Genomic DNA, 27,942 nt, shown 5'->3' on the forward strand with positions numbered 1-27,942 from the left:
CTCTGGGAACAGGGTTGGAGTGAAAACCTACAGGACGGTCGGTAGCTCTCTGGGAACAGGGTTGGAGTGAAAACTTACAGGACGGTCGGTAGCTCTCTGGGAACGGTGTTGGAGTGAAAACCTACAGGACGGTAGCTCTCCAGGAACAGGGTTGGAGTTAAAACCTACAGGAGGGTAGCTCTCCAGGAACAGGGTTGGAGTGAAAACCTACAGGACGGTCGGTAGCGAAGATAATGTAGTGCGAAATTTCAGTCACTGATTAATAACAGTTGCCCTTGAAATTTCAAGATTGAAAAATATAATAACATAATATCGTAGACAGAGCTAGCCATTACCGTCCCTTTAACGCTCAAAGACAGATTCAATGGCTGTAGCACAGCATATTAAAAAAAATATATAATAATTTTACTAGGCAAGTCAGTTAAGAACAAATTCTTATTTTCAATGACGGCCTAGGAGCAGTGGGTTAACTGCCTGTTCAAGGGCAGAACGACAGATTTTGTACCTTGTCAGCTCGGGGATTTGAACTTGCAACCTTTCGGTTACTAGTCCAACGCTCTAACCACTGAATGACTGAATGATTAGCTAATAAATATTTAAGAAATGATGAATAATAAGTATATGCTTTTACCTGATAATAGACTACTAATGATAATATAGCAACTTCAAATACCGAGCTAGTAACATTATTAAGTAGCCTAGGTTCACTTAGCTGACCTTTAATGGAGGGAATTCAACAGAGTCCTCTGACACATTTGAACAACTCATTGAAACTCTGAAAATAAATACATGGGCAAATGATACCAAACATGATAATAATAGGCCTTCATTACGTCAGGCAGCTAATTGTTAAATTACACTTTCCATCCTTATCTTGGAAGGTCACTGTCTCTGCGCTGATCGCCTGTGAGTGAGACATCACTAGCTAGCCAATGGGAGCGTAGTAGAACGCTCCTCTGAATAAAGGGGCGTGGTTTTGGTTTAACTGCGTTGGGGGAAAGAAACGCCCAGGAAGCTCAGATTAAAACTCCCATTAGACAGCTCTGCAAACGTTACAATGTCAAAACAAGTTTGTTACTCACCAAATATGGAGTTTCGCTGAGCAACTATCTTCATTTACTCCCATTACAGCCGGCATGTACTTCCAAAAAACGTCTAAATAAAAATGTAGAAGCAACCGGGGGGAAAAAGAGCCTATTCTGCACCTCCAATCACTCATTACTGCTTCGCACAGGTCGGAGGTCGACAACGTTTCAATGCACTGGAGGTGCCCAATGTCAAGAAATCACAGAATATAACGCATGCTGATATTGTGCAGGTAATTATTTTTTTTACATCACCAGATGACTTTGTAAAATAGTGTTTCTCTAGTTTCAGCACGAGATGGCACTGTTGTTAAAACACAAGTACAGTAGATTAGACATGTAAATTAGTTTGTAACAAGACCCTTTTTCATCCCGTGGTTGTTAAACTGTAATAAATTCACTTATTTATTTTTTCTAACAGCCGATATTGCAATTCAACTTATAAATGTAAACGAGTAACCTGTTTGGCTTTCCTCACTTATTGTAAACGCAACCTGGGTTTGTATCCAGTGGCCTTCACGCGCTCCTCCTCAAAGCGTTGCTATTGGTTCGTGTTATTCCACACGGGTTTTCCTCCCTGGCTGTGGGAAGCACGAGCGGGATACATTTGTGTGTTGGGAACTGTAGTCGAACCACGGCCGGAGAGCATATGGTTGGATTTAGCAAATGTTCAGGTAAGGACGATACGCGCAAAAATATATAAAGCATGTTTTATGTTTTTAAATAGCACTTTAAAGGGTATTGAATGAATGCAGTTGTACTCTGGTCATCCAAGTATAACGTTACTTTGTTGCGTTGCTTGTTTCAACCAAAGTTTCGGCCCTTTGATGTTACAACGTTTCAACGTTCAATAGCTGTTCACGATTTGAGTAGAATGAATGTGTTACATTTCATTATGCATTCTCCTCGATTTATTCATACATTTGCGAGTTTGCTTTAATGTAATTTTCGCCTTTCAGTAGCCTAAATATTTTTCTAAATATTTTTCCCTTCTCATTTTCTGGAGTATCCAATCTCGAGAAAGAACAGTGCCTAAATCTGATAATAATATTACCCTATGAATTTGAACAACTGTACTTTTCTAGTAGCCTGTTATTCAAGCCTGTGTTGACTCTGTTCTGTTGAAATTAATACACAGTGCCTTTTTTCTTTCTTCAAATGAATGTTCAACCTACTCTGAAATAAAGTCACATGTTTCAGTGCGTACAGGTTTAATTACGTCGATGTACAATAATGGTAGTAGCCTACTGGTCACAAAGGACCACTAATTCAGACTATTGAGCACATGGAGTATAATGACAATGGATGAAAACAATAAATGACTGCCTCCTGACTACGGATAGAAAGAGGGATTGAATGATTCCTACATGCACAGTATAAACCAGGCTACATGCTCAGTGCTCTCATTGACCAATTTATACAGTATATATAATTTAGTTTCAATTAAGAATTAGAATTGTGTCCCTCTGGTTTGTTCCCTCGTGCCTAAGAATAAGTAGCTTGTGGGTTAGTTAGAGATGGAGTGGATATCCATGTATAGTCCCTCCCGTTGGTAGAGTTTACTACTCTTACGGATAGACATATCAGTGTACTGTTGTACCTCCCTCTCTACTGTGTACCCCCCTGACGTGTATAAAGCTGCTGACTAACTCATGTTGCTCTCGGCCTGCTGTCATTGTTGCTTTACCGTTTCAAAGTTCTGTTATGTAATAACTCCTCTGTACCGTGACTCTCATTATAACACTTTCTCTTTCAATCTGAAACGAAAAAACCTGAAACTGTCCATGTGGAATTGTCACTGGAGCATACTCCGCGATCAGCTGTTTTTCAGCGGGCTACTCCTGTCCTAACGTGCTCTTAACGTGCGCCTAACGTGCGCCTAACGTGCTCCTAACGTGCTCCTAACGTGCTCATAACGTGCTCATAACGTGCTCATAACGTGCTCACGTTTGTGCTCCTAACTTGCTCCTGACGGATGCGTGCAGCATATGAGTGAATGGACTCGTCGTTCTCCTCCCTAACTGATGCCCTATGGGGAAGAACGGGCATCAGTGTCAGATCACTCATATTCGGCAGGCTATTCTCTCTTTCTCTGCCGTTTCCTGCCTTTCACGTGTTGCATTGGCACGTTTGTTCTTTCATTTTCGCCACATATTCAACGATATATACAGGACTGGAAAATCCCCTTCTGTTGCATTTCCAGATCAGACATGGAAAACACCTAGACTCTCCTCCCCTGAAAAAACACCACTATCTGAAAGTACCTGCAGTTCAGAGAGTAACTTACTGATAATGTGCAAAGGTGTATAAATGCCAAAGTGAGACAAAACCTGGTCACTACAGTGACTAGACCTACCTTGTATTCCACTTTAACAGTGATTTGTTAGAATAAGTTGTGTGTTGAAGGTCTCAGGGGAAAGGAATGTGTGAGAACGGATTGGTTTCAGAAGTGCCAAGCACAGAGGGACGTAGCCTAGCGGTTAGAGTGTTGGGCCAGTAACCCGAAAGGTTGCAAGATCAAACCCCCGAGCTGACAAGGTAAAAATCTGTCGTTCTGCCCCTGAACAAGGCAGTTAACCCACCGTTCCTAGGCTGTCATCGAAAATAAGAATGTGTTCTTAACTGACTTGCCCAGTTAAATAAAGGTTAATTAAAAGAGCCAGTTACATGGTTATAGAGATGGACTCAACATGGACTCTATAGTGTGGTGTGTATATATATGACTGATTCAAGCTTATATCAGACACTCTCACATCTTTGTTAGAGTTATTTAAAAGATATGCATAATGGGTGCTATAACACCTCTATGAGTCATCATGGGTGCTATAACTCCTCTACAAGTCATACTGGGTGCTATAACTCCTCTACAATTCTTAATGGGTGCTATAACTCCTCTACAAGTCATAATGGGTGCTATAACTCCTCTACAAGTCATACTGGGTGCTATACCATTGCTATGAGTCATAATGGGTGCTATAACATTGCCATGAGTCATAATGGGTGCTATAACCTTGCTATGAGTCATACTGGGTGCTATAGCATTGCTATGAGTCATAATGGGTGCTATAACACCTCTATGAGTCATAATGGGTGCTATAACATTGATATGAGTCATACTGGGTGCTATAGCATTGCTATGAGTCATAATGGGTGCTATAACACCTCTATGAGTCATAATGGGTGCTATAACATTGATATGAGTCATACTGGGTGCTATAGCATTGCTATGAGTCATAATGGGTGCTATACCATTGCTATGAGTCATTAATGACTAGGACACAGTAGACCAGTTAACCTACTTTGCAACACACTTTGACCTTGTATTCCCCTTTTCGAACTAGCTACATGCTCTAGAAGTCCTCCCCTGGGTACCGTGGCAGAGCTTGATGCATGGTACGTCAGTTGTTTTGAGGAAGCACGTGGCTCGATGAGTTTTGACTCACACTTTTAACGCTGCTCTCCGCTCTGCTCATATACAAGACATGTATGACCGGGACAGAGTAGGTTTTAATGCTTTACTGTGACAGGAAGATTTAATGGTCCTACACCCAGCTTTTAGGAGTGACATCTGGATATGTAGGCAAAAGCCCTAAGCACTGTAAAGCATTAAAGACACACTGTCATCTGACACAGCTGGACAATATTCTGGTCCGTGGCATATACTGTAGTATAGGGGGAACTGTGTCTAACCTTGGGCACCACAGCAACCATCACTCAACCCATCTCAACAACAGCACAGAGAGGGACAACATATCATTCAACCCATAGTCATTTTTGTGCACCGACAAAAGTGTAGCTCTTCAGCTTACTTTCCTTTTGAAAAACGTTGTTGGATAGATGTTGTTGACGTGCCTGATGTTGAGTGAGGGTGGGGTAGATGTTGTTGACGTGCCTGATGTTGAGTGAGGGTGGGATAGATGTTGTTGACGTGCCTGATGTTGAGTGAGGTTGGGATAGATGTTGTTGACGTGCCTGATGTTGAGTGAGGGTGTGATAGATGTTGTTGACGTGCCTGATGTTGAGTGAGGTTGGGATAGATGTTGTTGACGTGCCTGATGTTGAGTGAGGGTGGGGTAGATGTTGACGTGCCTGATGTTGAGTGAGGGTGTGATAGATGTTGTTGACGTGCCTGATGTTGAGTGAGGTTGGGATAGATGTTGTTGACGTGCCTGATGTTGAGTGAGGGTGTGATAGATGTTGTTGACGTGCCTGATGTTGAGTGAGGTTGGGATAGATGTTGTTGACGTGCCTGATGTTGAGTGAGGGTGGGGTAGATGTTGACGTGCCTGATGTTGAGTGAGGGTGTGATAGATGTTGTTGACGTGCCTGATGTTGAGTGAGGTTGGGATAGATGTTGTTGACGTGCCTGATGTTGAGTGAGGGTGGGATAGATGTTGACGTGCCTGATGTTGAGTGAGGGTGGGATAGATGTTGACGTGCCTGATGTTGAGTGAGGGTGGGGTAGATGTTGACGTGCCTGATGTTGAGTGAGGGTGTGATAGATGTTGTTGACGTGCCTGATGTTGAGTGAGGTTGGGATAGATGTTGTTGACGTGCCTGATGTTGAGTGAGGGTGGGATAGATGTTGACGTGCCTGATGTTGAGTGAGGGTGGGATAGATGTTGACGTGCCTGATGTTGAGTGAGGGTGGGATAGATGTTGACGTGCCTGATGTTGAGTGAGGGTGGGGTAGATGTTGACGTGCCTGATGTTGAGTGAGGGTGGGGTAGATGTTGATGTGCCTGATGTTGAGTGAGGGTGGGGTAGATGTTGACGTGCCTGATGTTGAGTGAGGGTGGGATAGATGTTGACGTGCCTGATGTTGAGTGAGGGTGGGGTACATTGTGGTTAAGAGTGAATGAGGGTGTTGCTTATCTGAAAGTCAGTCATCCAACACTGGTCGGTGGATGTTGAAAGCACATTCCAGTGAAGAGGATGACATGGCTTTATGTTGCTCTCTATCCCATCTTGAGTACCTCAAACAGACCTGTCTCATTCAAACACAGAGCTGTCCCTCCCGACCAGCAGGCCACTGCTACACTTTGAGAAAAAAGAGGTGCTATCTAGAACCTAAAAGGGATCTTTGACTGTCCCCATAGGAGAGAACCCTTTGAAAAATCCTTGTTGGTTCCAGGTAGAACCATTTTGGTTCCAAGTATAACTGTTTTGGGTACCATGTAGAACCCTTTCCACAGAGGGCTCTACATGGAACCCAAAATGGTTCTACCTGGAGCCAAAAGGGTTCTATCTGGAACCAAAAAAGGTTTTACCTGCAACCAAAAAGGGTTCTTCAATGGGGACAGCTGAATAACCCTTTTGGTAGAGTGTAGGGAGCCCCAACAGGCATTGTCCTGGAATGTTTATAGCTTCTCTTCAAAAACCTTTTGGCTTCTCTTTATAGCCATTGCCCTCCTCCCTTCTCCAGACCATCTCTGGAGACCTTCTGACATTCCTCACTGCCCTCATCAACTCATCCCTGACTACTTTCTGCATCCCCTCTGACTTCAAAATGGCCCGAGTCGCTCCCCTCCTCAAGAGAAACCAACACTCGACTCCTCTGACGTCAATAACTAGATTTTTTTTTACGTGGCGTCTCTGATCAACTCTCTCGCTATCTCTCTCAGAATGGTCTTCTTGACCCTAACCAGTCAGGCTTCAAGACGGGTCACTCAACCGAGACTGCTCTTCATCTCTCTGCCAAAGCTGACTCTCTCTCTCCTCTGTTCTCATCCTCCTAGATCTATCTGCTGCCTTCGACACAGAACCATCAGATCCTCCTCTCCACCCTCTCAGGGCTGGGCGTCTCAGGCTCTATCAGATCCTCCTCTCCACCCTCTCAGGGCTCGGCGTCTCAGGCCCAGCCCTGAGAGGGTGGAGAGGAGGATCTGATGGAGACAGCCAGAGTGGATTTGCAAATGGAAGAGATATGCTAACTGGATAACAGTCGTTCAAGCTCAGCATAGCTAGCTAGCGAAGCGATTCACATGTCTAGCTAACCAAATGACACCTGCATCACTAGCTGTGTATAGTCACCGAAAAACGATATGAGGGATAACAAATCACCCACTCCTCCAATGACACAACTTCCTCCTAGCAGCTAGCGCCCTAGCTAACGTAAATAGATACTCTAACCTATTAGTCACGTTATGATTGACTTTTGATCATTTCTGTTGCTAGTTTGATTATATTGAAATTCCCAGCTTTAGTTACATTTGTCAGTTTTTGGCCAGAATATGGGTTGTTGAACTGCCTTGTTCAGCGGCAGAACGAGAGATTTTTAACTTGTCAGCTCGGGGATTTGATCTAGCAACCTTTCGGTTACTGGCCCAACGCTCTAACCACTAGGCTACCCGCCTCCTCTACACTCTAACCACTAAGCTACCTGCCGCCTCTACACTCTAACCACTAGGCTACCTGCCGCCTCTACACTCTAACCACTAGGCTACCTGCCTCCTCTACACTCTAACCACTAGGCTACCTGCCGCCTCTACACTCTAACCACTAGGCTACCTGCCTCCTCTACACTCTAACCACTAGGCTACCTGCCGCCTCTACACTCTAACCACTAGGCTACCTGCCACCTCTACACTCTAACCACTAGGCTACCTGCCGCCTCTACACTCTAACCACTAGGCTACCTGCCGCCTCTACACTCTAACCACTAGGCTACCTGCCGCCTCTACACTCTAACCACTAGGCTACCTGTCGCCTCTACACTCTAACCACTAGGCTACCTGCCACCTCTACGCTCTAACCACTAGGCTACCTGCCGCCTCTACACTCTAACCACTAGGCTACCCTGCCCCCTCTACGCTCTAACCACTAGGCTACCTGCCGCCTCTACACTCTAACCACTAGGCTACCCGCCGCTCCTTGAAAGCACCTCTGTCCCGCTACTTGAACGCAGCAGCTCTAGCCTTTAGCTCGATGCGGATGTTGCCTGTAAAGGTATTAACTGAGTTTCAGTGATATTCCAAATATGAATATATCTGTTACCTGCAAGTTATTAATTTCATGAACCTTGTTTCTTAAGCTACATATGTTATAACGTGGGCTATTTTGAGCCTTTTTCTGGGATGCTTGCTTATTTTCATTGCTTTACTGGGAGGCTTAGCAGAAGTAGATATGCTAATGTTATTTATGTTAGTGCAGGGTGAGCTGCACACAGTGGGGTACCAGCAAAGCACCCCCACACCATCACACCTCCTCCTCCATGCTTCACGGTGGGAACCACACATGCGGAGATAATCCGTTCACCTACTCTACTTCTCACAAAGACATTTAAAAAATAAAATAATGATTTGACCTTTATTTAACTAGGCAAGTCATATAAGAACTAATTCTTATTTTCAATGACGGCCTAGGAACAGTGGGTTAACTGCCTGTTCAGGGGCAGAACGACAGATTTGTACCTTGTCAGCTGGGGGGTTTGAACTTGCAACCTTCCGGTTACAAGTTCAACGCTCTATCCACTAGGCTACCTTGCCGCCCCACTGCTACATGGCGGTTGGAACTTATCAGAACGAAGGACAAATTTCCACCGGTTTAATGTCCATTGTTCGTGTTTCTTGGCCCAAGCAAGTCTCTTCTTATTATTGTTGACCTTTTGTAATGGTTTCTTTGCAGCAATTCAACCATGAAGGCCTGATTCACACAGTCTCCCCTGAACAGTTGATGTTGAGATGTGTCTGTTACTTGAACTCTGTGAAGCATTTATTTGGGGTGCATTTTTTTGTAGGTTGGTAACTTTAATGAACTTATCCTCTGCATCAGAGGTAACTCTGGGTCTTCCTTTCCTGTGGGGGTCCTCATGAGAGCCAGTTTTATCATAGCGCTTGTTTTGATGTCTTCACTATTTTTATACAATGTAGAAAACAGTTTTGAAAAATACAGAAAAATCCTTGAATCAAACTTTTTGAATTCTGAAGAACCGTAGATGCCACGTCAGGAACCCCACACTCAAATAGTCTTTATCGGGCCAGAGTTCTCCAAGAAAACTTAAAGGGCTCTCCACAGTGATTTCACCGTCTATTCACACAGTGCTACGGACCGTGTTGAGGATCTGTTGCGTAGAGGGGCCCTTAAGAGCTCAGGCAGAACCCTTTAAGAGCCTTTATCAGTGCAGGATAATGTTCTTTAGTATACATGGAATTGTTTACTTGCCAGGCCTTTTCAACACACTTGCAGATGTAATCTTCGCTATCTACAAAGCAAACTGTAATCTGTGAGAAAAGCTCATAAAAATCATGTGTGGATTCCTTCCATAATTTCAATAGAGACCAGATGGATTGCAATACATTAGGATGTTCTAAACCCTGTCTGTTGTTTGCTGAGGACTTATCGTTGTCGTGATCTGAGACAGTGGAAGGACAACAACCGGACTGAGTGCTGATACAGCCAGTCCCCAGTGGAATGCATGATGACACCGGTGTGAATTAAAGAGCTACAAATGAAGATTTCATTGTTAATAATCCTCACAGTAATCCACGGTCACTGCCCTGGACTTTTCAGTTGGACCAATCACAGGTCTAGATCCAGAGAGACCGGGAGTTTAATCATCGTTCACGCAGCGCTATGTAGAGGCACTACCCCTGTGGTTTAGTGTTTTACTACAACATCATCATCATCATCATCATCATCATCATCATCAGTATTACCTCCAGTTCTATATGTTCTCCCATTTCCCAAAATACTCTAGCAGGTTTAACGTGTGTAGACTCTAGCAGGTTTAACGTGTGTAGACTCTAGCAGGTTTAACGTGTGTGTAGACTCTAGCAGGTTTAACGTGTGTGTAGACTCTAGCAGGTTTAACGTGTGTGTAGACTCTATCAGGTTTAACATGTGTGTAGACTCTAGCAGGTTTAACGTGTGTAGACTCTAGCAGGTTTAACATGTGTGTAGACTAGCAGGTTTAACATGTGTGTAGACTCTAGCAGGTTTAACGTGTGTAGACTCTAGCAGGTTTAACATGTGTGTAGACTAGCAGGTTTAACATGTGTGTAGACTCTAGCAGGTTTAACGTGTGTAGACTCTAGCAGGTTTAACGTGTGTAGACTCTAGCAGGTTTAATGTGTGTAGACTCTAGCAGGTTTAACGTGTGTAGACTCTAGCAGGTTTAACGTGTGTAGACTCTAGCAGGTTTAACGTGTGTAGACTCTAGCAGGTTTAACGTGTGTAGACTGTAGCAGGTTTAACGTGTGTAGACTCTAGCAGGTTTAACGTGTGTAGACTCTAGCAGGTTTAACGTGTGTAGACTCTAGCAGGTTTAACGTGTGTAGACTCTAGCAGGTTTAACGTGTGTAGACTCTAGCAGGTTTAACGTGTGTAGACTCTAGCAGGTTTAACATGTGTGTAGACTAGCAGGTTTAACGTGTGTAGACTCAAGCAGGTTTAACATATGTGTAGACTCTAGCAGGTTTAACATGTGTGTAGACCCTAGCAGGTTTAACATATGTGTAGACTCTAGCAGGTTTAACGTGTGTAGACTCTAGCAGGTTTAACATGTGTGTAGACTAGCAGGTTTAACATGTGTGTAGACTCTAGCAGGTTTAACATGTGTGTAGACTCTAGCAGGTTTAACGTGTGTGTAGACTCTAGCAGGTTTAACGTGTGTGTAGACTCTAGCAGGTTTAACGTGTGTGTAGACTCTAGCAGGTTTAACATGTGTGTAGACTAGCAGGTTTAACGTGTGTGTAGACTCTAGCAGGTTTAACGTGTGTGTAGACTCTAGCAGGTTTAACGTGTGTAGACTCTAGCAGGTTTAACGTGTGTGTAGACTCTAGCAGGTTTAAAACGTGTGTAGACTCTAGCAGGTTTAACGTGTGTGTAGACTTTAGCAGGTTTAACACGTGTGTAGACTCTAGCAGGTTTAACACGTGTGTAGACTATAGCAGGTTTAACACGTGTGTAGACTCTAGCAGGTTTAACACATGTGTAGACTCTAGCAGGTTTAACGTGTGTGTAGACTCTAGCAGGTTTAACACGTGTGTAGACTAGCAGGTTTAACATGTGTGTAGACTCTAGCAGGTTTAACACGTGTGTAGACTCTAGCAGGTTTAACACGTGTGTAGACTCTAGCAGGTTTAACACGTGTGTAGACTAGCAGGTTTAACACGTGTGTAGACTCTAGCAGGTTTAACACGTGTGTAGACTAGCAGGTTTAACATGTGTGTAGACTACTCTAGCAGGTTTAACATGTGTGTAGACTCTAGCAGGTTTAACATGTGTGTAGACTCTAGCAGGTTTAACACGTGTGTAGACTCTAGCAGGTTTAACATGTGTGTAGACTCTAGCAGGTTTAACACGTGTGTAGACTAGCAGGTTTAACATGTGTGTAGACTACTCTAGCAGGTTTAACACGTGTGTAGACTCTAGCAGGTTTAACATGTGTGTAGACTCTAGCAGGTTTAACATGTGTGTAGACTCTAGCAGGTTTAACACGTGTGTAGACTCTAGCAGGTTTAACACGTGTGTAGACTCTAGCAGGTTTAACACGTGTGTAGACTAGCAGGTTTAACATGTGTGTAGACTACTCTAGCAGGTTTAACATGTGTGTAGACTAGCAGGTTTAACATGTAATTGAAAGAGAAATATCCAGATCAGAGAACACTTAGCTACGATCACAAATATTTAACTCTAAATTAAGCATTCAAATATTGAACATGAAGCGTTTACCATATGCCTTTGATTCTAATGTTTGTTCTCTCTTTGAGACAGTTACATTCTGACGATGGCGTTATCTGGTTCTATACTGAACAAAAATATAAACGCAACATGTTAAGTGTTGGTCCGATGTTTCATGAGCTGAAATCCCAGAAATTTTTCATCAGCACAAAAAGCTTATTTCTCTAAAATGTTGTTCAGAAATCAGTGAGCATTTATCCTTAGCCAAGATAATCCATTCACCTGACAGGTGTGGCATATCAAGAAGTTGATTAAACAGCATGATCATTACACAGGTGCACCTTGTACTGGGGACTGCAGGAATGTCCACCAGAGCTGTTGCCATATAATTGAATGTTAATTTCTCTACCATAACCCGCCTCCAACGTCATTTTAGAGAATTTGGCAGTAAGTCCAACCGGCGTCACAACCACAGACCACGTGTAGACCATAAACCCATAACAGCATCCCCACCACAGTCATTAAGGAATGAACAGACTCTGACTCCACAGTCATTAAGGAATGAACAGACTCTGACTCCACAGTCATTAAGGAATGAACAGACTCTGACTCCACAGTCATTAAGGAATGAACAGACTCTGACTCATTAAGGAATGAACAGACTGACTCCACAGTCATTAAGGAATGAACAGGCTCTGACTCCACGGTCATTAAGGAATGAACAGACTATGACTCTACAGTCATTAAGGAATGAACAGACTGACTCCACAGTAATTAAGGAATGAACAGACTCTGACTCCACAGTCATTAAGGAATGAACAGACTCTGACTCCACAGTCATTAAGGAATGAACAGACTGACTCCACAGTCATTAAGGAATGAACAGACTCTGACTCCACAGTCATTAAGGAATGAACAGACTGACTCCACAATCATTAAGGAATGAACAGACTCTGACTCTACAGTCATTAAGGAATGAACAGGCTCTGACTCCACGGGCATTTAGGAATGAACAGACACAGTCATTAAGGAATGAACAGACTCTGACTCCACAGTCATTAAGGAATGAACAGACTGACTCCACAATCATTAAGGAATGAACAGACTGACTCCACAGTCATTAAGGAATGAACAGACTGACTCCACAGTCATTAAGGAATGAACAGACTGACTCCACAATCATTAAGGAATGAACAGACTCTGACTCTACAGTCATTAAGGAATGAACAGACTGACTCCACAGTCATTAAGGAATGAACAGACTCTGACTCCACAGTCATTAAGGAAGGAACAGACTCTGACTCCACAGTCATTAAGGAATGAACAGGCTGACTCCACAGTCATTAAGGAATGAACAGACTGACTCCACAATCATTAAGGAATGAACAGACTCTGACTCTACAGTCATTTTTATTTATTTATTTATTTTTTATTTATTTTACCTTTATTTAACCAGGTAGGCAAGTTGAGAACAAGTTCTCATTTACAATTGCGACCTGGCCAAGATAAAGCAAAGCAGTTCGACAGATAAAACGACACAGAGTTACACATGGAGTAAAAACAAACATACAGTCAATAATGCAGTATAAACAAGTCTATATACAATGTGAGCAAATGAGGTGAGAAGGGAGGTAAAGGCAAAAAAAGGCCAAGATGGCAAAGTAAATACAATATAGCAAGTAAAATACTGGAATGGTAGTTTTGCAATGGAAGAATGTGCAAAGTAGAAATAAAAAAATAATGGGCAAAATAAATAAATAAATTAAAATTAAATACAGTTGGGAAAGAGGTAGTTGTTTGGGCTAAATTATAGGTGGGCTATGTACAGGTGCAGTAATCTGTGAGCTGCTCTGACAGTTGGTGCTTAAAGCTAGTGAGGGAGATAAGTGTTTCCAGTTTCAGAGATTTTTGTAGTTCGTTCCAGTCATTGGCAGCAGAGAACTGGAAGGAGAGGCGGCCAAAGAAAGAATTGGTTTTGGGGGTGACTAGAGAGATATACCTGCTGGAGCGTGTGTTACAGGTGGGAGATGCTATGGTGACCAGCGAGCTGAGATAAGGGGGGACTTTACCTAGCAGTGTCTTGTAGATGACATGGAGCCAGTGGGTTTGGCGACGAGTATGAAGCGAGGGCCAGCCAACGAGAGCGTACAGGTCGCAATGGTGGGTAGTATATGGGGCTTTGGTGATAAAACGGATTGCACTGTGATAGACTGCATCCAATTTGTTGAGTAGGGTATTGGAGGCTAGTTTGTAAATGACATCGCCAAAGTCGAGGATTGGTAGGATGGTCAGTTTTACAAGGGTATGTTTGGCAGCATGAGTGAAGGATGCTTTGTTGCGAAATAGGAAGCCAATTCTAGATTTAACTTTGGATTGGAGATGTTTGATATGGGTCTGGAAGGAGAGTTTACAATCTAACCAGACACCTAAGTATTTGTAGTTGTCCACGTATTCTAAGTCAGAGCCGTCCAGAGTAGTGATGTTGGACAGGCGGGTAGGTGCAGGCAGCGATCGGTTGAAGAGCATGCATTTAGTTTTACTTGCATTCAAGAGCAATTGGAGGCCACGGAAGGAGAGTTGTATGGCATTGAAGCTTGCCTGGAGGGTTGTTAACACAGTGTCCAGAGAAGGGCCGGAAGTATACAGAATGGTGTCGTCTGCGTAGAGGTGGATCAGGGACTCACCAGCAGCAAGAGCGACCTCATTGATGTATACAGAGAAGAGAGTCGGTCCAAGAATTGAACCCTGTGGCACCCCCATAGAGACTGCCAGAGGTCCGGACAGCAGACCCTCCGATTTGAGGAATGAACAGGCTCTGACTCCACAGTCATTAAGGAATGAACAGACTTACTCCACAGTCATTAAGGAAGGAACAGACTCTGACTCTACAGTCATTAAGGAATGAACAGACTATGACTCCACAGTCATTAAGGAATGAACAGACTCTGACTCTACAGTCATTAAGGAATGAACAGACTGACTCCACAGTCATTAAGGAAGGAACAGACTCTGACTCTACAGTCATTAAGGAATGAACAGACTATGACTCCACAGTCATTAAGGAATGAACAGACTCTGACTCCACAGTCATTAAGGAATGAACAGACACAGTCATTAAGGAATGAACAGACTATGACTCTACAGTCATTAAGGAATGAACAGACTGACTCTACAGTCATTAAGGAATGAACAGACTATGACTCTACAGTCATTAAGGAATGAACAGACTCTGACTCCACAGTCATTCAGGAATGAACAGACTCTGACTCTACAGTCATTAAGGAATGAACAGACTCTGACTCCACCGGCATTAAGGAAGGAACAGACTCTGACTCCACCGGCATTAATGGTTTAACAGACTCTGGCTCCACTGTCAATAAGGATTGAACAGACTGGCTCCACAGTAAGAGCTGCTCTGCTCTCATCAGTGAACAATCCTTTCCCTCTCCAGCACACCTTATTCTCTCTTTGCTGCACCTCGGAATTACAGTGTGTGTGCAGGGTTGGGTAGGTGACCTTCTAAATGTAATCTGTTACTAGTTATCTGTCCAAAATGTTAATCAGTAACGTAACTTTTGGATGACGTCGAACGCCGAACGTCGACTTGACAATGGTTTAATATTCTAACAGGTGCAGGGGTCAGTAAACCAGTGTTGGGGCAACAGTACCGGACAGCAGTCTGGACTCTGGACACATGAAAGGTGGGATGTGTACGAAGGGTCCGGGGAAACAGAAGACCAACAGCAGAGGAGCTAATGATCTTGGAGGTAGGAAATGATAAACTGGGGGGACAGTTTGCAGGATTCCACCCGGAGGGGCAGATCCCGGGTGGACAGCCATACCTTCTACCTAAGACGATACCGGGGAGCCGGGGTCCGATGGCGATCCGCCTGTCGTCGATACCTGGAGGGGGTCTTGAGGAGGGCCGACCGGTCTCTCCTCCAGGTACGATGACAGTGGAGGACAAACATCTTGGCAGAAGGTACGCCGACCCCTTCCTCCTGCTCGGGGAAGAGCGGGGCTGATACCCCAGGGAACACTCAAACGGAGATAGGCCCATGGCAGAGCAGGGATGGGTGTTGTGGGCGTAATCGACCCACACCAGCTGCTGGTTCCAGGAGGTGGAGTTGTTGGAGATCAAGCAGCGCAGAGTAGTCTCAAGATCCTGGTTGGCTCTCTCCGACTGGCCATTGGACTGGGGATGGAACCCAGAGAACAGGCTGGCCGATGACCCAATGAGGGTACAGAATGGCTTCCAGAACGAGGATCAGAACTGAGGCCCCCGGTCGGAGACCATGTCCACGGGCAGTCCATGGATCCGGAAGACGTGCTGCACCATGAGCTGGGCCGTCTCCTTGGCCGAGAGTAGTTTGGGGAGAGGAATGAAGTGAGTGGCCTTGAAAAACCGGTCGACCACAGTAAGGATGGCAGTGTTTCCCTCAGAAGGGGAGAGACCCGTGACGAAATCCAGGGTTATGTGGGACCAGAGTCGGTGAAGGACAGGCAGTGGTTGCAGAAGACCATAGGAGCTTGCCAAGGAGTGTTATTCTGAGCACAGACCGTGCAGACAAACGCGGGGACATCCGGAACCAATAGTAGGCCACCAAAAGCGTTGTCGCACAAAGGTCAGGGTCCGACAGGTGGCAGGCAAGCCTGGAGGAATGGGCCCACTCCAGGACCGCAGAGAGGACAGCATCAGGCACAAACATCCTATTGTCAGGGCCCCCACCCAGGGTTCGGCTGGGACCGCTGCGCCTCCCAGACCTGTTTCCCAGTTGAGTGCCGTCACCAGGCACGAGGTGGGAAGGATGGTCTCGGCTCCGGGGTGGTACCTGTGGGGCTATAGCGGCGGGACACTGCATCCGGCTTTACATTCTTGGATCCCGGCCGGTACGAGTGGGAGAAGTTGAACCGTGTGAACATCAGGGCCCATCTGGCTTGCCTGGAGTTCAAATCAAATTTTATTTGTCACATACACATGGTTAGCAGATGTTAATGCCAGTGTAGCGAAATGCTTGTGCTTCTAGTTCCGACAATGCAGTAATAACCAACGAGTAATCTAACAATTCCACAACTACTACCTTATACACACAAGCGTAAAGGGATAAATAATATGTACATAAAGATATATGAATGAGTGATGGTACAGAAGGACATAGGCAAGATGCAGTAGATGGTATCGAGTACAGTATATACAAATGAGATGAGTAATGTAGGGTATGTAAACATAAAAGTGGCATAGTTTAAAGTGGCTAGTGATACAACATAAAGTTGAGGCGCTTGGCGGTGCGGAGATACTTCTGGTTCTTGTGGTCAGTCCACACGATGAATGGGTGTTTCGCCTCCTCCTGCCAGTGCCTCCATTCCTCCAACACCATCTTCACCGCGGGAAGCTCACGATTTCCCTCATCGTAGTTATTTTCCGTGGCATTGAGGCGGTGGGATAAGAAGGCGCAGGGATCAGGACAGGCAAGGGTCAAAACCAGGAGGGCGAGAAAAAGGAGAGACTGGAAAATGCAGGAGCTGAGAACAAAAACGCTGGTTGACTTGACAAACAAGACGAACTGGACAAACAGAGGACACAGGTATAAATGCACTGGGGATAATGGGGAAGATTAGAGACACCTGGAGAGGGGGTGGAGACAATCACAAGGACAGGTGACACAGATCAGGGTGTGACAGTAACATAATCTGATTACTTTCAATTACTTTTGGAGTACTTTCCCCTGAAGAGGTATTAGAAGAAGACTAAATGGATCCATCAAATGCATTTGGTGTTTCATCATTGTGGTCTCTGATTGGTGGTCATCATTTGATGTGTCATCATAGTGGTCTGTGATTGGTGGTCATTGTGTGTGTCATCATAGTGGTCTGAGATTGGTGGTCATCATTTGGTGTGTCATGATAGTGGTCTCTGATTGGTGGTCATTGTGTGTGTCATCATCGTGGTCTGTGATTGGTGGTCATCATTTGGCGTGTCATCATAGTGGTCTCTGATTGGTGGTCATCATCGCGGTCTGTGATTGGTGGTCATCATTTGGTGTTGTCATCATAGTGGTCTCTAAACAACCTTTCTTTACACTGTGTGCATCCCAATTGGCACCCTATGTAGTTCACTATTTTTGATCCTACATTTTGTTGCTGGGTTAGGACAAGTTGCTGGGTTACAGATAGGACAAGCTGTTGGGTTAGGGTTAGGACAAGCTGTTGGGTTAGGACAAGCTGCTGGGTTAGGGTTAGGACAAGTTGCTGGGTTACAGTTAGGACAAGCTGTTGGGTTAGGGTTAGGACAAGCTGTTGGGTTACAGTTAGGACAAGCTGCTGGGTTAGGACAAGCTGCTGGGTTACAGTTATGACAAGCTGTTGGGTTACAGTTAGGACAAGCTGTTGGGTTACAGTTAGGACAAGCTGCTGGGTTACAGTTAGGACAAGCTGTTGGGTTACAGTTAGGACATGCTGCTGGTTTTCAGTTAGGACAAGCTGCTGGGTTACAGTTAGGACAAGCTGTTGGGTTAGGACAAGCTGCTGGGTTACAGTTAGGACAAGCTGCTGGGTTAGAGTTAGGACAAGCTGCTGGGTTAGGACAAGCTGTTGGGTTAGGGTTAGGACAAGCTGTTGGGTTACAGTTAGGACAAGCTGCTGGGTTACAGCTAGGACAAGATGCTGGTTTAGGACAAGCTGCTGGGTTAGGACAAGCTGCTGGGTTACAGTTAGGACAAGCTGCTGGATTAGGACAAGCTGCTGGGTTACAGTTAGGACAAGCTGCTGGGTTAGAGTTAGGACAAGCTGCTGGGTTAGGACAAGCTGCTGAGTTACAGTTAGGACAAGCTGCTGGGTTACAGTTAGGACAAGCTGCTGGGTTAGGACAAGCTGCTGGGTTACAGTTAGGACAAGCTGCTGGGTTACAGTTAGGACAAGCTGCTGGGTTAGGACAAGCTGCTGGGTTACAGTTAGGACAAGCTGCTGGGTTACAGTTAGGACAAGCTGCTGGTTTACAGTTAGGACAAGATGCTGGTTTACAGTTAGGACAAGCTGCTGGGTTAGGACAAGCTGCTGGGTTACAGTTAGGACAAGCTGCTGGGTTACAGTTAGGACAAGCTGCTGCGATACAGTTAGGACAAGCTGTTGGGTTACAGTTAGGACAAGCTGTTGGGTTACAGTTAGGACAAGCTGCTGGGTTACAATTAGGACAAGCTGCTGTGTTACAGTTAGGACAAGCTGTTGGGTTACAGTTAGGACAAGCTGCTGGGTTACAGTTAGGACAAGCTACTGGGTTACAGTTAGGACAAGCTGCTGGGTTAGGACAAGCTGCTGGGTTAGGACAAGCTGCTGGGTTACAGTTAGGACAAGCTACTGGGTTACAGTTAGGACAAGCTGCTGGGTTAGGACAAGCTGCTGGGTTACAGTTAGGACAAGCTGCTGGGTTACAGTTAGGACAAGCTACTGGGTTACAGTTAGGACAAGCTGCTGTGTTACAGTTAGGACAAGCTGCTGTGTTACAGTTAGGACAAGCTACTGGGTTACAGTTAGGACAAGCTACTGGGTTACAGTTAGGACAAGCTGCTGGGTTAGGACAAGCTGCTGGGTTACAATTAGGACAAGCTGCTGGGTTAGAGTTAGGACAAGCTGCTGGGTTACAGTTAGGACAAGCTACTGGGTTACAGTTAGGACAAGCTGCTGGGTTACAGTTAGGACAAGCTGCTGGGTTAGGACAAGCTGCTGGGTTAGGACAAGCTGCTGGGTTACAGTTAGGACAAGCTACTGGGTTAGGGTTAGGACAAGCTGCTGGGTTAGGACAAGCTGTTGGGTTACAGTTAGGACAAGCTGCTGGGTTACAGTTAGGACAAGCTTCTGGGTTACAGTTAGGACAAGCTGCTGGGTTAGGACAAGATCTGAGTGAAGATATCAGTCAACGGAAACCCCAGTATTTGTCCCAAAAGGCTGCCTATTCCCTATATAATGTATTCCTCTTTACTAGAGTCCTATTCCCTATATAATGCATTCCTCTTTACCAGAGTCCTATTCCCTATATAATGTATTCCCCTTTACCAGAGTCCTATTCCCTATATAATGTATTCCTCTTTACCAGTGTCCTATTCCCTATACAATGTATTCCCCTTTACCAGAGTCATATTCCCTATATAATGTATTCCTCTTTACCAGTGTCCTATTCCCTATATAATGTATTCCTCTTTACCAGAGTCATATTCCCTATATAATGTATTCCTCTTTACCAGAGTCCTATTCCCTATATAATGTATTCCCCTTTACCAGAGTCCTATTCCCTATATAATGTATTCCTCTTTACCAGTGTCCTATTCCCTATATAATGTATTCCCCTTTACCAGAGTCATATTCCCTATATAATGTATTCCCCTTTACCAGAGTCCTATTCCCTATATAATGTATTCCTCTTTACCAGAGTCCTATTCCCTATATAATGTATTCCTCTTTACCAGAGTCCTATTCCTTATATAATGTATTCCTCTACCAGTGTCCTATTCCCTATATAATGTATTCCTCTTTACCAGAGTCCTATTCCTTATATAGTGTATTACGCTTTGGTTACCATTTGGGATGCAAACGTAGATTTAACATTTGCACACAATTGTTCTGTGGTTCAGGCCTGTTTTGTCCACTGACAAAGAGAGAAAGAGAAAGCTTCAAGCTTCGCCTAAACACATCCACTGATACACTGCCAGGATGATGCTATCAAAAGTCACGACTCAAAGGAAAGTAATGGAACCTTTCACGACTAACCTGTCTAAACACGATGATATCAGCTTAGTCAAGGAAACTCCCTGTTGTGTTGTCTGATTCCCACATTCAGTGGATTAGGAGTTTAGAGTAGTGGGAGATACACTCACAGTATGTCTTTTAAACATTTGTCTTTGCTTGGTTGTTGTTGTTGTTTTTGGGGGGGGGGGGGGGGGTTGGATGTGAAAAGCACTCGCACATCACAATATCATTTTTAGAATCATATCATGCGTGGGAAATAGGACATTTTTTCAGGTATGTAGGAAATAGAAGGACATTTTTTCAGGTATGTAGGAAATAGAAGGTATTTTTTCAGGTATGTAGGAAATGGTCACATGTAACTTTAAAGATGTCTTTTAAAACATTGTATTGTTTGTGTTTTGTTCACAGGAACCCACCGCTTCTTCGTCTACTTCTCATCTACCTGCTCCTCCAGAAGTGACTATTGGTACCGTCGATTCCTCCCAGGGGTCCCTTCCCCCGCAACACAGTCTGCTGACAAACCTCCGCTGTTCCCCTCCTCTCTGCTCCCCCTGTCCCTGTCCCCTCTCGCCACGGTCCTAGCCCCCATCCTAGGCAACATGTCCATCACCCTGAAGCAGGTCTTCAACAAGGACAAGACCTTCCGGCCCAAGCGTAAGTTTGAGCCGGGGACGCAGCGTTTCGAGCTGCATAAAAAGGCCCAGGCATCGCTAAGCTCCGGAGTTGACCTGAGGGCGGCGGTTGCTCTGCCCCACGGGGAGGATCTCAACGACTGGGTGGCAGTACACGTGGTGGACTTCTTCAACCGAATCAACCTCATCTACGGGACAGTGTGTGAGTTCTGCACGGAGAAGAGTTGTCCGGTCATGTCCGGAGGTCCTAGGTATGAGTACCGATGGCAGGACGATCACAAGTACAAGAAACCAACGGCTCTACCGGCTCCCAAGTACATGAACTTGCTGATGGACTGGATAGAGGTCCAGATCAACAATGAGGATATCTTCCCCACCAGCATGGGTGAGTACTCTGCTTACAGTCATTTATTATTAGTATTATTATCCCTGAACTTTCCACAAAACATTTTTTCTGAATTCCCGGCTAGAGGATTTCTGCAATCAGCAGGGAATTTTAACTGTAATGGAAATCGTCCAACCTGGAAATGTTTAACCCTACTGTACTGAGGAAGAGGCAGAACCCTCTTGGTCTCTATTACAAATATATCCCCAACCCTTTGGCTGTCAGCGTTCCTCTGTAGATCTCTATAAACAAGACAACAGAAATACTGTTCAAATGCAGGTGGATGCTAATTGGATAGAACCTCTAACAACTCTGACCTATAACCTCTGACCTTGCACTTATCCAACCTGCTCTAACTGAGTGTGTTACCACGACAATCACTAAGGAGCCCTGGTTAGGGAATAGGGTGCTATTTCAGCCGCAGACTAAGTAGATTGCTGCTAGAAAACACTGATCTCACTTGTTAAACCCTGTAGCATCCAACGGACTGTGAAATCCTACTTATGTCAGCTTAGGTCACAAGATCACAAATCCTGAATTGTTGACGTTGATGGTGGTGAGCTCCTCGTCTCCTCGTCTCCTATTACTGATTATAGTTACATATCTACGTGTTGTATTTGGGCTCCTCGTCTCCTCGTCTCCTCGTCTCCTATGACTGACTATAGTTACATATCTACGTGTTGTATTTGGGCTCCTCGTCTCCTCGTCTCCTCGTCTCCTCGTCTCCTATGACTGATTATAGTTACATATCTACGTGTTGTATTTGGGCTCCTCGTCTCCTCGTCTCCTATGACTGACTATAGTTACATATCTACGTGTTGTATTTGGGCTCCTCGTCTCCTCGTCTCCTATGACTGACTATAGTTACATATCTACGTGTTGTATTTGGGCTCCTCGTCTCCTCGTCTCCTATGACTGACTATAGTTACATATCTACGTGTTGTATTTGGGCTCTCATGGAAAAAAATAGAAATAAACTAGGCTGGATTAGATATAAAAAAATATATATATATATAGTGTGTATATATATATAGTGTGTGTATATAGTGTGTATATATAGTGTGTGTATATAGTATAGTAGGATAGGTTCATACACCAGACAGGTGCAGTGAAACGTGTTGTTTTACAGGGTCATGTATAGTAGTACAGACTCTCTGGAACAATATATATATATATAGTGTGTTTTACAGGGTCATGTATAGTAGTACAGACTCTCTGGAACAATATATATATATAGTGTGTTTTTTTATTTTATTTTATTTCACCTTTATTTAACCAGGTAGGCTAGTTGAGAACACCTTTATTTAACCAGGTAGGCAAGTTGAGAACAAGTTCTCATTTACAATTGCGACCTGGCCAAGATAAAGCAAAGCAGTTCGACAGATAAAACGACACAGAGTTACACATGGAGTAAAAACAAACATACAGTCAATAATGCAGTATAAACAAGTCTATATACAATGTGAGGTGAGAAGGGAGGTAAAGGCAAAAAAGGCCATGATGGCAAAGTAAATACAATATAGCAAGTAAAATACTGGAATGGTAGTTTTGCAATGGAAGAATGTGCAAAGTAGAAATAAAAAAATAATGGGGTGCAAAGGAGCAAAATAAATAAATAAATTAAAATTAAATACAGTTGGGAAAGAGGTAGTTGTTTGGGCTAAATTATAGGTGGGCTATGTACAGGTGCAGTAATCTGTGAGCTGCTCTGACAGTTGGTGCTTAAAGCTAGTGAGGGAGATAAGTGTTTCCAGTTTCAGAGATTTTTGTAGTTCGTTCCAGTCATTGGCAGCAGAGAACTGGAAGGAGAGGCGGCCAAAGAAAGAATTGGTTTTGGGGGTGACTAGAGAGATATACCTGCTGGAGCGTGTGCTACAGGTGGGAGATGCTATGGTGACCAGCGAGCTGAGATAAGGGGGGACTTTACCTAGCAGGGTCTTGTAGATGACATGGAGCCAGTGGGTTTGGCGACGAGTATGAAGCGAGGGCCAGCCAACGAGAGTGTACAGGTCGCAATGGTGGGTAGTATATGGGGCTTTGGTGATAAAACGGATTGCACTGTGATAGACTGCATCCAATTTGTTGAGTAGGGTATTGGAGGCTATTTTGTAAATGACATCGCCAAAGTCGAGGATTGGTAGGATGGTCAGTTTTACAAGGGTATGTTTGGCAGCATGAGTGAAGGATGCTTTGTTGCGAAATAGGAAGCCAATTCTAGATTTAACTTTGGATTGGAGATGTTTGATATGGGTCTGGAAGGAGAGTTTACAATCTAACCAGACACCTAAGTATTTGTAGTTGTCCACGTATTCTAAGTCAGAGCCGTCCAGAGTAGTGATGTTGGACAGGCGGGTAGGTGCAGGTAGCGATCGGTTGAAGAGCATGCATTTAGTTTTACTTGTATTTAAGAGCAATTGGAGGCCACGGAAGGAGAGTTGTATGGCATTGAAGCTTGCCTGGAGGGTTGTTAACACAGTGTCCAAAGAAGGGCCGGAAGTATACAGAATGGTGTCGTCTGCGTAGAGGTGGATCAGGGACTCACCAGCAGCAAGAGCGACCTCATTGATGTATACAGAGAAGAGAGTCGGTCCAAGAATTGAACCCTGTGGCACCCCCATAGAGACTGCCAGAGGTCCGGACAGCAGACCCTCCGATTTGACACACTGAACTCTATCAGAGAAGTAGTTGGTGAACCAGGCGAGGCAATCATTTGAGAAACCAAGGCTGTCGAGTCTGCCGATGAGGATGTGGTGATTGACAGAGTCGAAAGCCTTGGCCAGATCAATGAATACGGCTGCACAGTAATGTTTCTTATCGATGGCGGTTAAGATATCGTTTAGGACCTTGAGCGTGGCTGAGGTGCACCCATGACCAGCTCTGAAACCGGATTGCATAGCAGAGAAGGTATGGTGAGATTCGAAATGGTCGGTAATCTGTTTGTTGACTTGGCTTTCGAAGACCTTAGAAAGGCACGGTAGGATAGATATAGGTCTGTAGCAGTTTGGGTCAAGAGTGTCCCCCCCTTTGAAGAGGGGGATGACCGCAGCTGCTTTCCAATCTTTGGGAATCTCAGACGACACGAAAGAGAGGTTGAACAGGCTAGTAATAGGGGTGGCAACAATTTCGGCAGATAATTTTAGGAAGAAAGGGTCCAGATTGTCTAGCCCGGCTGATTTGTAGGGGTCCAGATTTTGCAGCTCTTTCAGAACATCAGCTGAATGGATTTGGGAGAAGGAGAAATGGGGAAGGCTTGGGCGAGTTGCTGTTGGGGGTGCAGTGCTGTTGTCCGGGGTAGGAGTAGCCAGGTGGAAAGCATGGCCAGCCGTAGAAAAATGCTTATTGAAATTCTCAATTATGGTGGATTTATCAGTGGTGACAGTGTTTCCTATCTTCAGTGCAGTGGGCAGCTGGGAGGAGGTGTTCTTATTCTCCATGGACTTTACAGTGTCCCAGAACTTTTTTGAGTTAGTGTTGCAGGAAGCAAATTTCTGCTTGAAAAAGCTAGCCTTGGCTTTTCTAACTGCCTGTGTATAATGATTTCTAGCTTCCCTGAACAGCTGCATATCACGGGGGCTGTTCGATGCTAATGCAGAACGCCATAGGATGTTTTTGTGTTGGTTAAGGGCAGTCAGGTCTGGGGAGAACCAAGGGCTATATCTGTTCCTGGTTCTAAATTTCTTAAATGGGGCATGTTTATTTAAGATGGTTAGGAAGGCATTTAAAAAAAATATCCAGGCATCCTCTACTGACGGGATGAGATCAATATCCTTCCAGGATACCCCGGCCAGGTCGATTAGAAAGGCCTGCTCGCAGAAGTGTTTCAGGGAGCGTTTTACAGTGATGAGTGGAGGTCGTTTGACCGCTGACCCATTACGGATGCAGGCAATGAGGCAGTGATCGCTGAGATCTTGGTTGAAGACAGCAGAGGTGTATTTAGAGGGGAAGTTGGTTAGGATGATATCTATGAGGGTGCCCGTGTTTAAGGTTTTGGGGAGGTACCTGGTAGGTTCATTGATTATTTGTGTGAGATTGAGGGCATCAAGTTTAGATTGTAGGATGGCTGGGGTGTTAAGCATGTTCCAGTTTAGGTCGCCTAGCAGCACGAACTCTGAAGATAGATGGGGGGCAATCAGTTCACATATGGTGTCCAGAGCACAGCTGGGGGCAGAGGGTGGTCTATAGCAGGCGGCAACGGTGAGAGACTTGTTTTTAGAGAGGTGGATTTTTAAAAGTAGAAGTTCGAATTGTTTGGGTACAGACCTGGATAGTAGGACAGAACTCTGCAGGCTATCTTTGCAGTAGATTGCAACACCGCCCCCTTTGGCAGTTCTATCTTGTCTGAAAATGTTGTAGTTTGGAATTAAAATGTCTGAGTTTTTGGTGGTCTTCCTAAGCCAGGATTCAGACACAGCTAGAACATCCGGGTTGGCAGAGTGTGCTAAAGCAGTGAATAGAACAAACTTAGGGAGGAGGCTTCTAATGTTAACATGCATGAAACCAAGGCTATTACGGTTACAGAAGTCGTCAAAAGAGAGCGCCTGGGGAATAGGAGTGGAGCTAGGCACTGCAGGGCCTGGATTCACCTCTACATCGCCAGAGGAACATAGGAGGAGTAGAATAAGGGTACGGCTAAAAGCTATGAGAATTGGTCGTCTAGAACGTCTGGAACATAGAGTAAAAGGAGGTTTCTGGGGGCGATAAAATAGCATCAAGGTATAATGTACAGACAAATGTATGGTAGGATGTGAATACAGTGGAGGTAAACCTAGGTATTGAGTGATGAAGAGAGAGATATTGTCTCTAGAAACATCGTTGAAACCAGGAGATGTCATTGCATGTGTGGGTGGTGGAACTAATAGGTTGGATAAGGTATAGTGAGCAGGACTATAGGCTCTACAGTGAAATAAGCCAATAAACACTAACCAGAACAGAAATGGACAAGACATATTGACATTAAGGAGAGGCATGCTTAGTCGAGTGATCAAAAGGGTCCGGTGAGTGGAGAGGTTGGTTGGTGATTTAGACAGCTAGCCAGGGCATCGGTAGCAAGCTAGCATAGGATGGAGGTCTGTTGTTAGCCACCTCCTGCGCTCCGTCAGTAGATTAGTGGGGTTCCGTGTGGTAGAGGGGATCAATCCAAATCACACAACAACAACAAAAATAAAAACAATAGATATAGTTATAGAGGCCCAAGAAGAAAACATAATAATAATAAAAAATATAAAAAATTGTCCGATTGTCTATTCAAATAGCAGCCGGTAAGACAGCTAACGGTTAGCAGGCCGCAGATGGGCGTTCAGGTAACGTCGCGACGGAGGAGCCAGCCGAATAACCCCTTCGGGTAGATAACGTCGGCAGTCCAGTTGTGAAGGCCCGGTGGGGCTCCGCGAAGGCAGCAAAACGGGTCCGGATAGGCGACTGCAGCCCAGGTGCGATTGATGGAACTCAGGAGTGATTGACGGAGCTTGCTAGCTCCGGAACAATTGATGTTTGCTCCGGAATCGACGAAGGCCGATAGTCACACGGATAGCAGCTAGCTAGCTGTGAGATCCGGGCATGAATGTCCAGAGAGCAGTCGAAATCCAGGGACATGGAGAGAAAAATTGGTCCGGTATGCTCCGCTCCGAGCCGCGCTGCGCCGTACAGAACTGGCGATAGACTTTCGAGCCAAAGGATAGCCGATGACCACAAACCGTGGTTAGCTGAACACCAACGACTTACCAGTAAAGGAGCCAACTAGCTTCTGAACTAGCTTCTGGATTAGCTTCTGGCTAGTTTCAGGCTAGCTTCTTGGAGTTTCTGGCTAGCTTCTTGGAGGATTACAGATCTGAGGTAAATAATACTTTTTTATAAATATACATTGGTGAGGCGGGTTGCAGGAGAGTGTTTTGAAGATGAGTTGATGGAAAATAAAAATAAAATGTATGTGAAAAAGTTGTAAATATATATATATATACAGGACACGACAAGACGAGGACAAAAGACGTCTGAACTGCTATGCCACCTTGGAGAAAAACAGGGTCATGTATAGTAGTACAGTAGTACAGACTCTGGAACAAATTAGGGTTCAGTGCCTTGCTCAAGGGCACATCAACACATTTTATACCTTGTTGGCAGGGGCAGAGAGAGAGGCAGGGGCAGGGGCAGAGAGAGAGAGGCAGGGGCAGAAAGAGGGGCAGAGGCAGAGAGAGAGGCAGGGGCAGAAAGAGGGGCAGGGGCAGAGAGAGAGAGGCAGGGGCAGAGAGAGGGGCAGGGGCAGAGAGAGAGAGAGGCAGGGGCAGAGAGAGGGGTAGAGGCAGAGAGAGAGAGAGGCAGGGGCAGAAAGAGGGGCAGGGGCAGAGAGAGAGAGAGGCAGGGGCAGAGAGAGGGGTAGAGGCAGAGAGAGAGAGAAATAAAAACCCTCCAACCCAAAAAGGCCTGTGGTGTTGATGGTATCCTCAATGAAATGATCAAATATACAGACAACAAATTCCAATTG

General features: G+C 44.9%; 1 protein-coding gene across 2 annotated transcripts in view; it reads left to right on the forward strand.

Annotated features, from left to right (window-relative positions):
- Positions 1-1,635: 1,635 nt before the first annotated feature.
- The window catches only part of LOC109881295 (MOB kinase activator 3B), a 49,519-nt gene continuing 23,212 nt past the window's right edge, over positions 1,636-27,942 (forward strand). For both annotated transcript variants that reach the window (XR_004205036.1, XM_020473454.2), the window contains exons 1-2: positions 1,636-1,759; positions 20,856-21,464. Coding sequence is in view for 1 of the 2 variants with exons in the window: in XM_020473454.2 (XP_020329043.2) it covers positions 1,735-1,759; positions 20,856-21,464 (634 nt within the window). In the remaining variant the exon portion in view is untranslated. The remainder of the gene's footprint in view (positions 1,760-20,855; positions 21,465-27,942) is intronic.

This window comes from Oncorhynchus kisutch, linkage group LG23 (assembly GCF_002021735.2).
Source record: "Oncorhynchus kisutch isolate 150728-3 linkage group LG23, Okis_V2, whole genome shotgun sequence".
In the NCBI taxonomy this organism is placed as follows: Eukaryota; Metazoa; Chordata; class Actinopteri; order Salmoniformes; family Salmonidae; genus Oncorhynchus; species Oncorhynchus kisutch.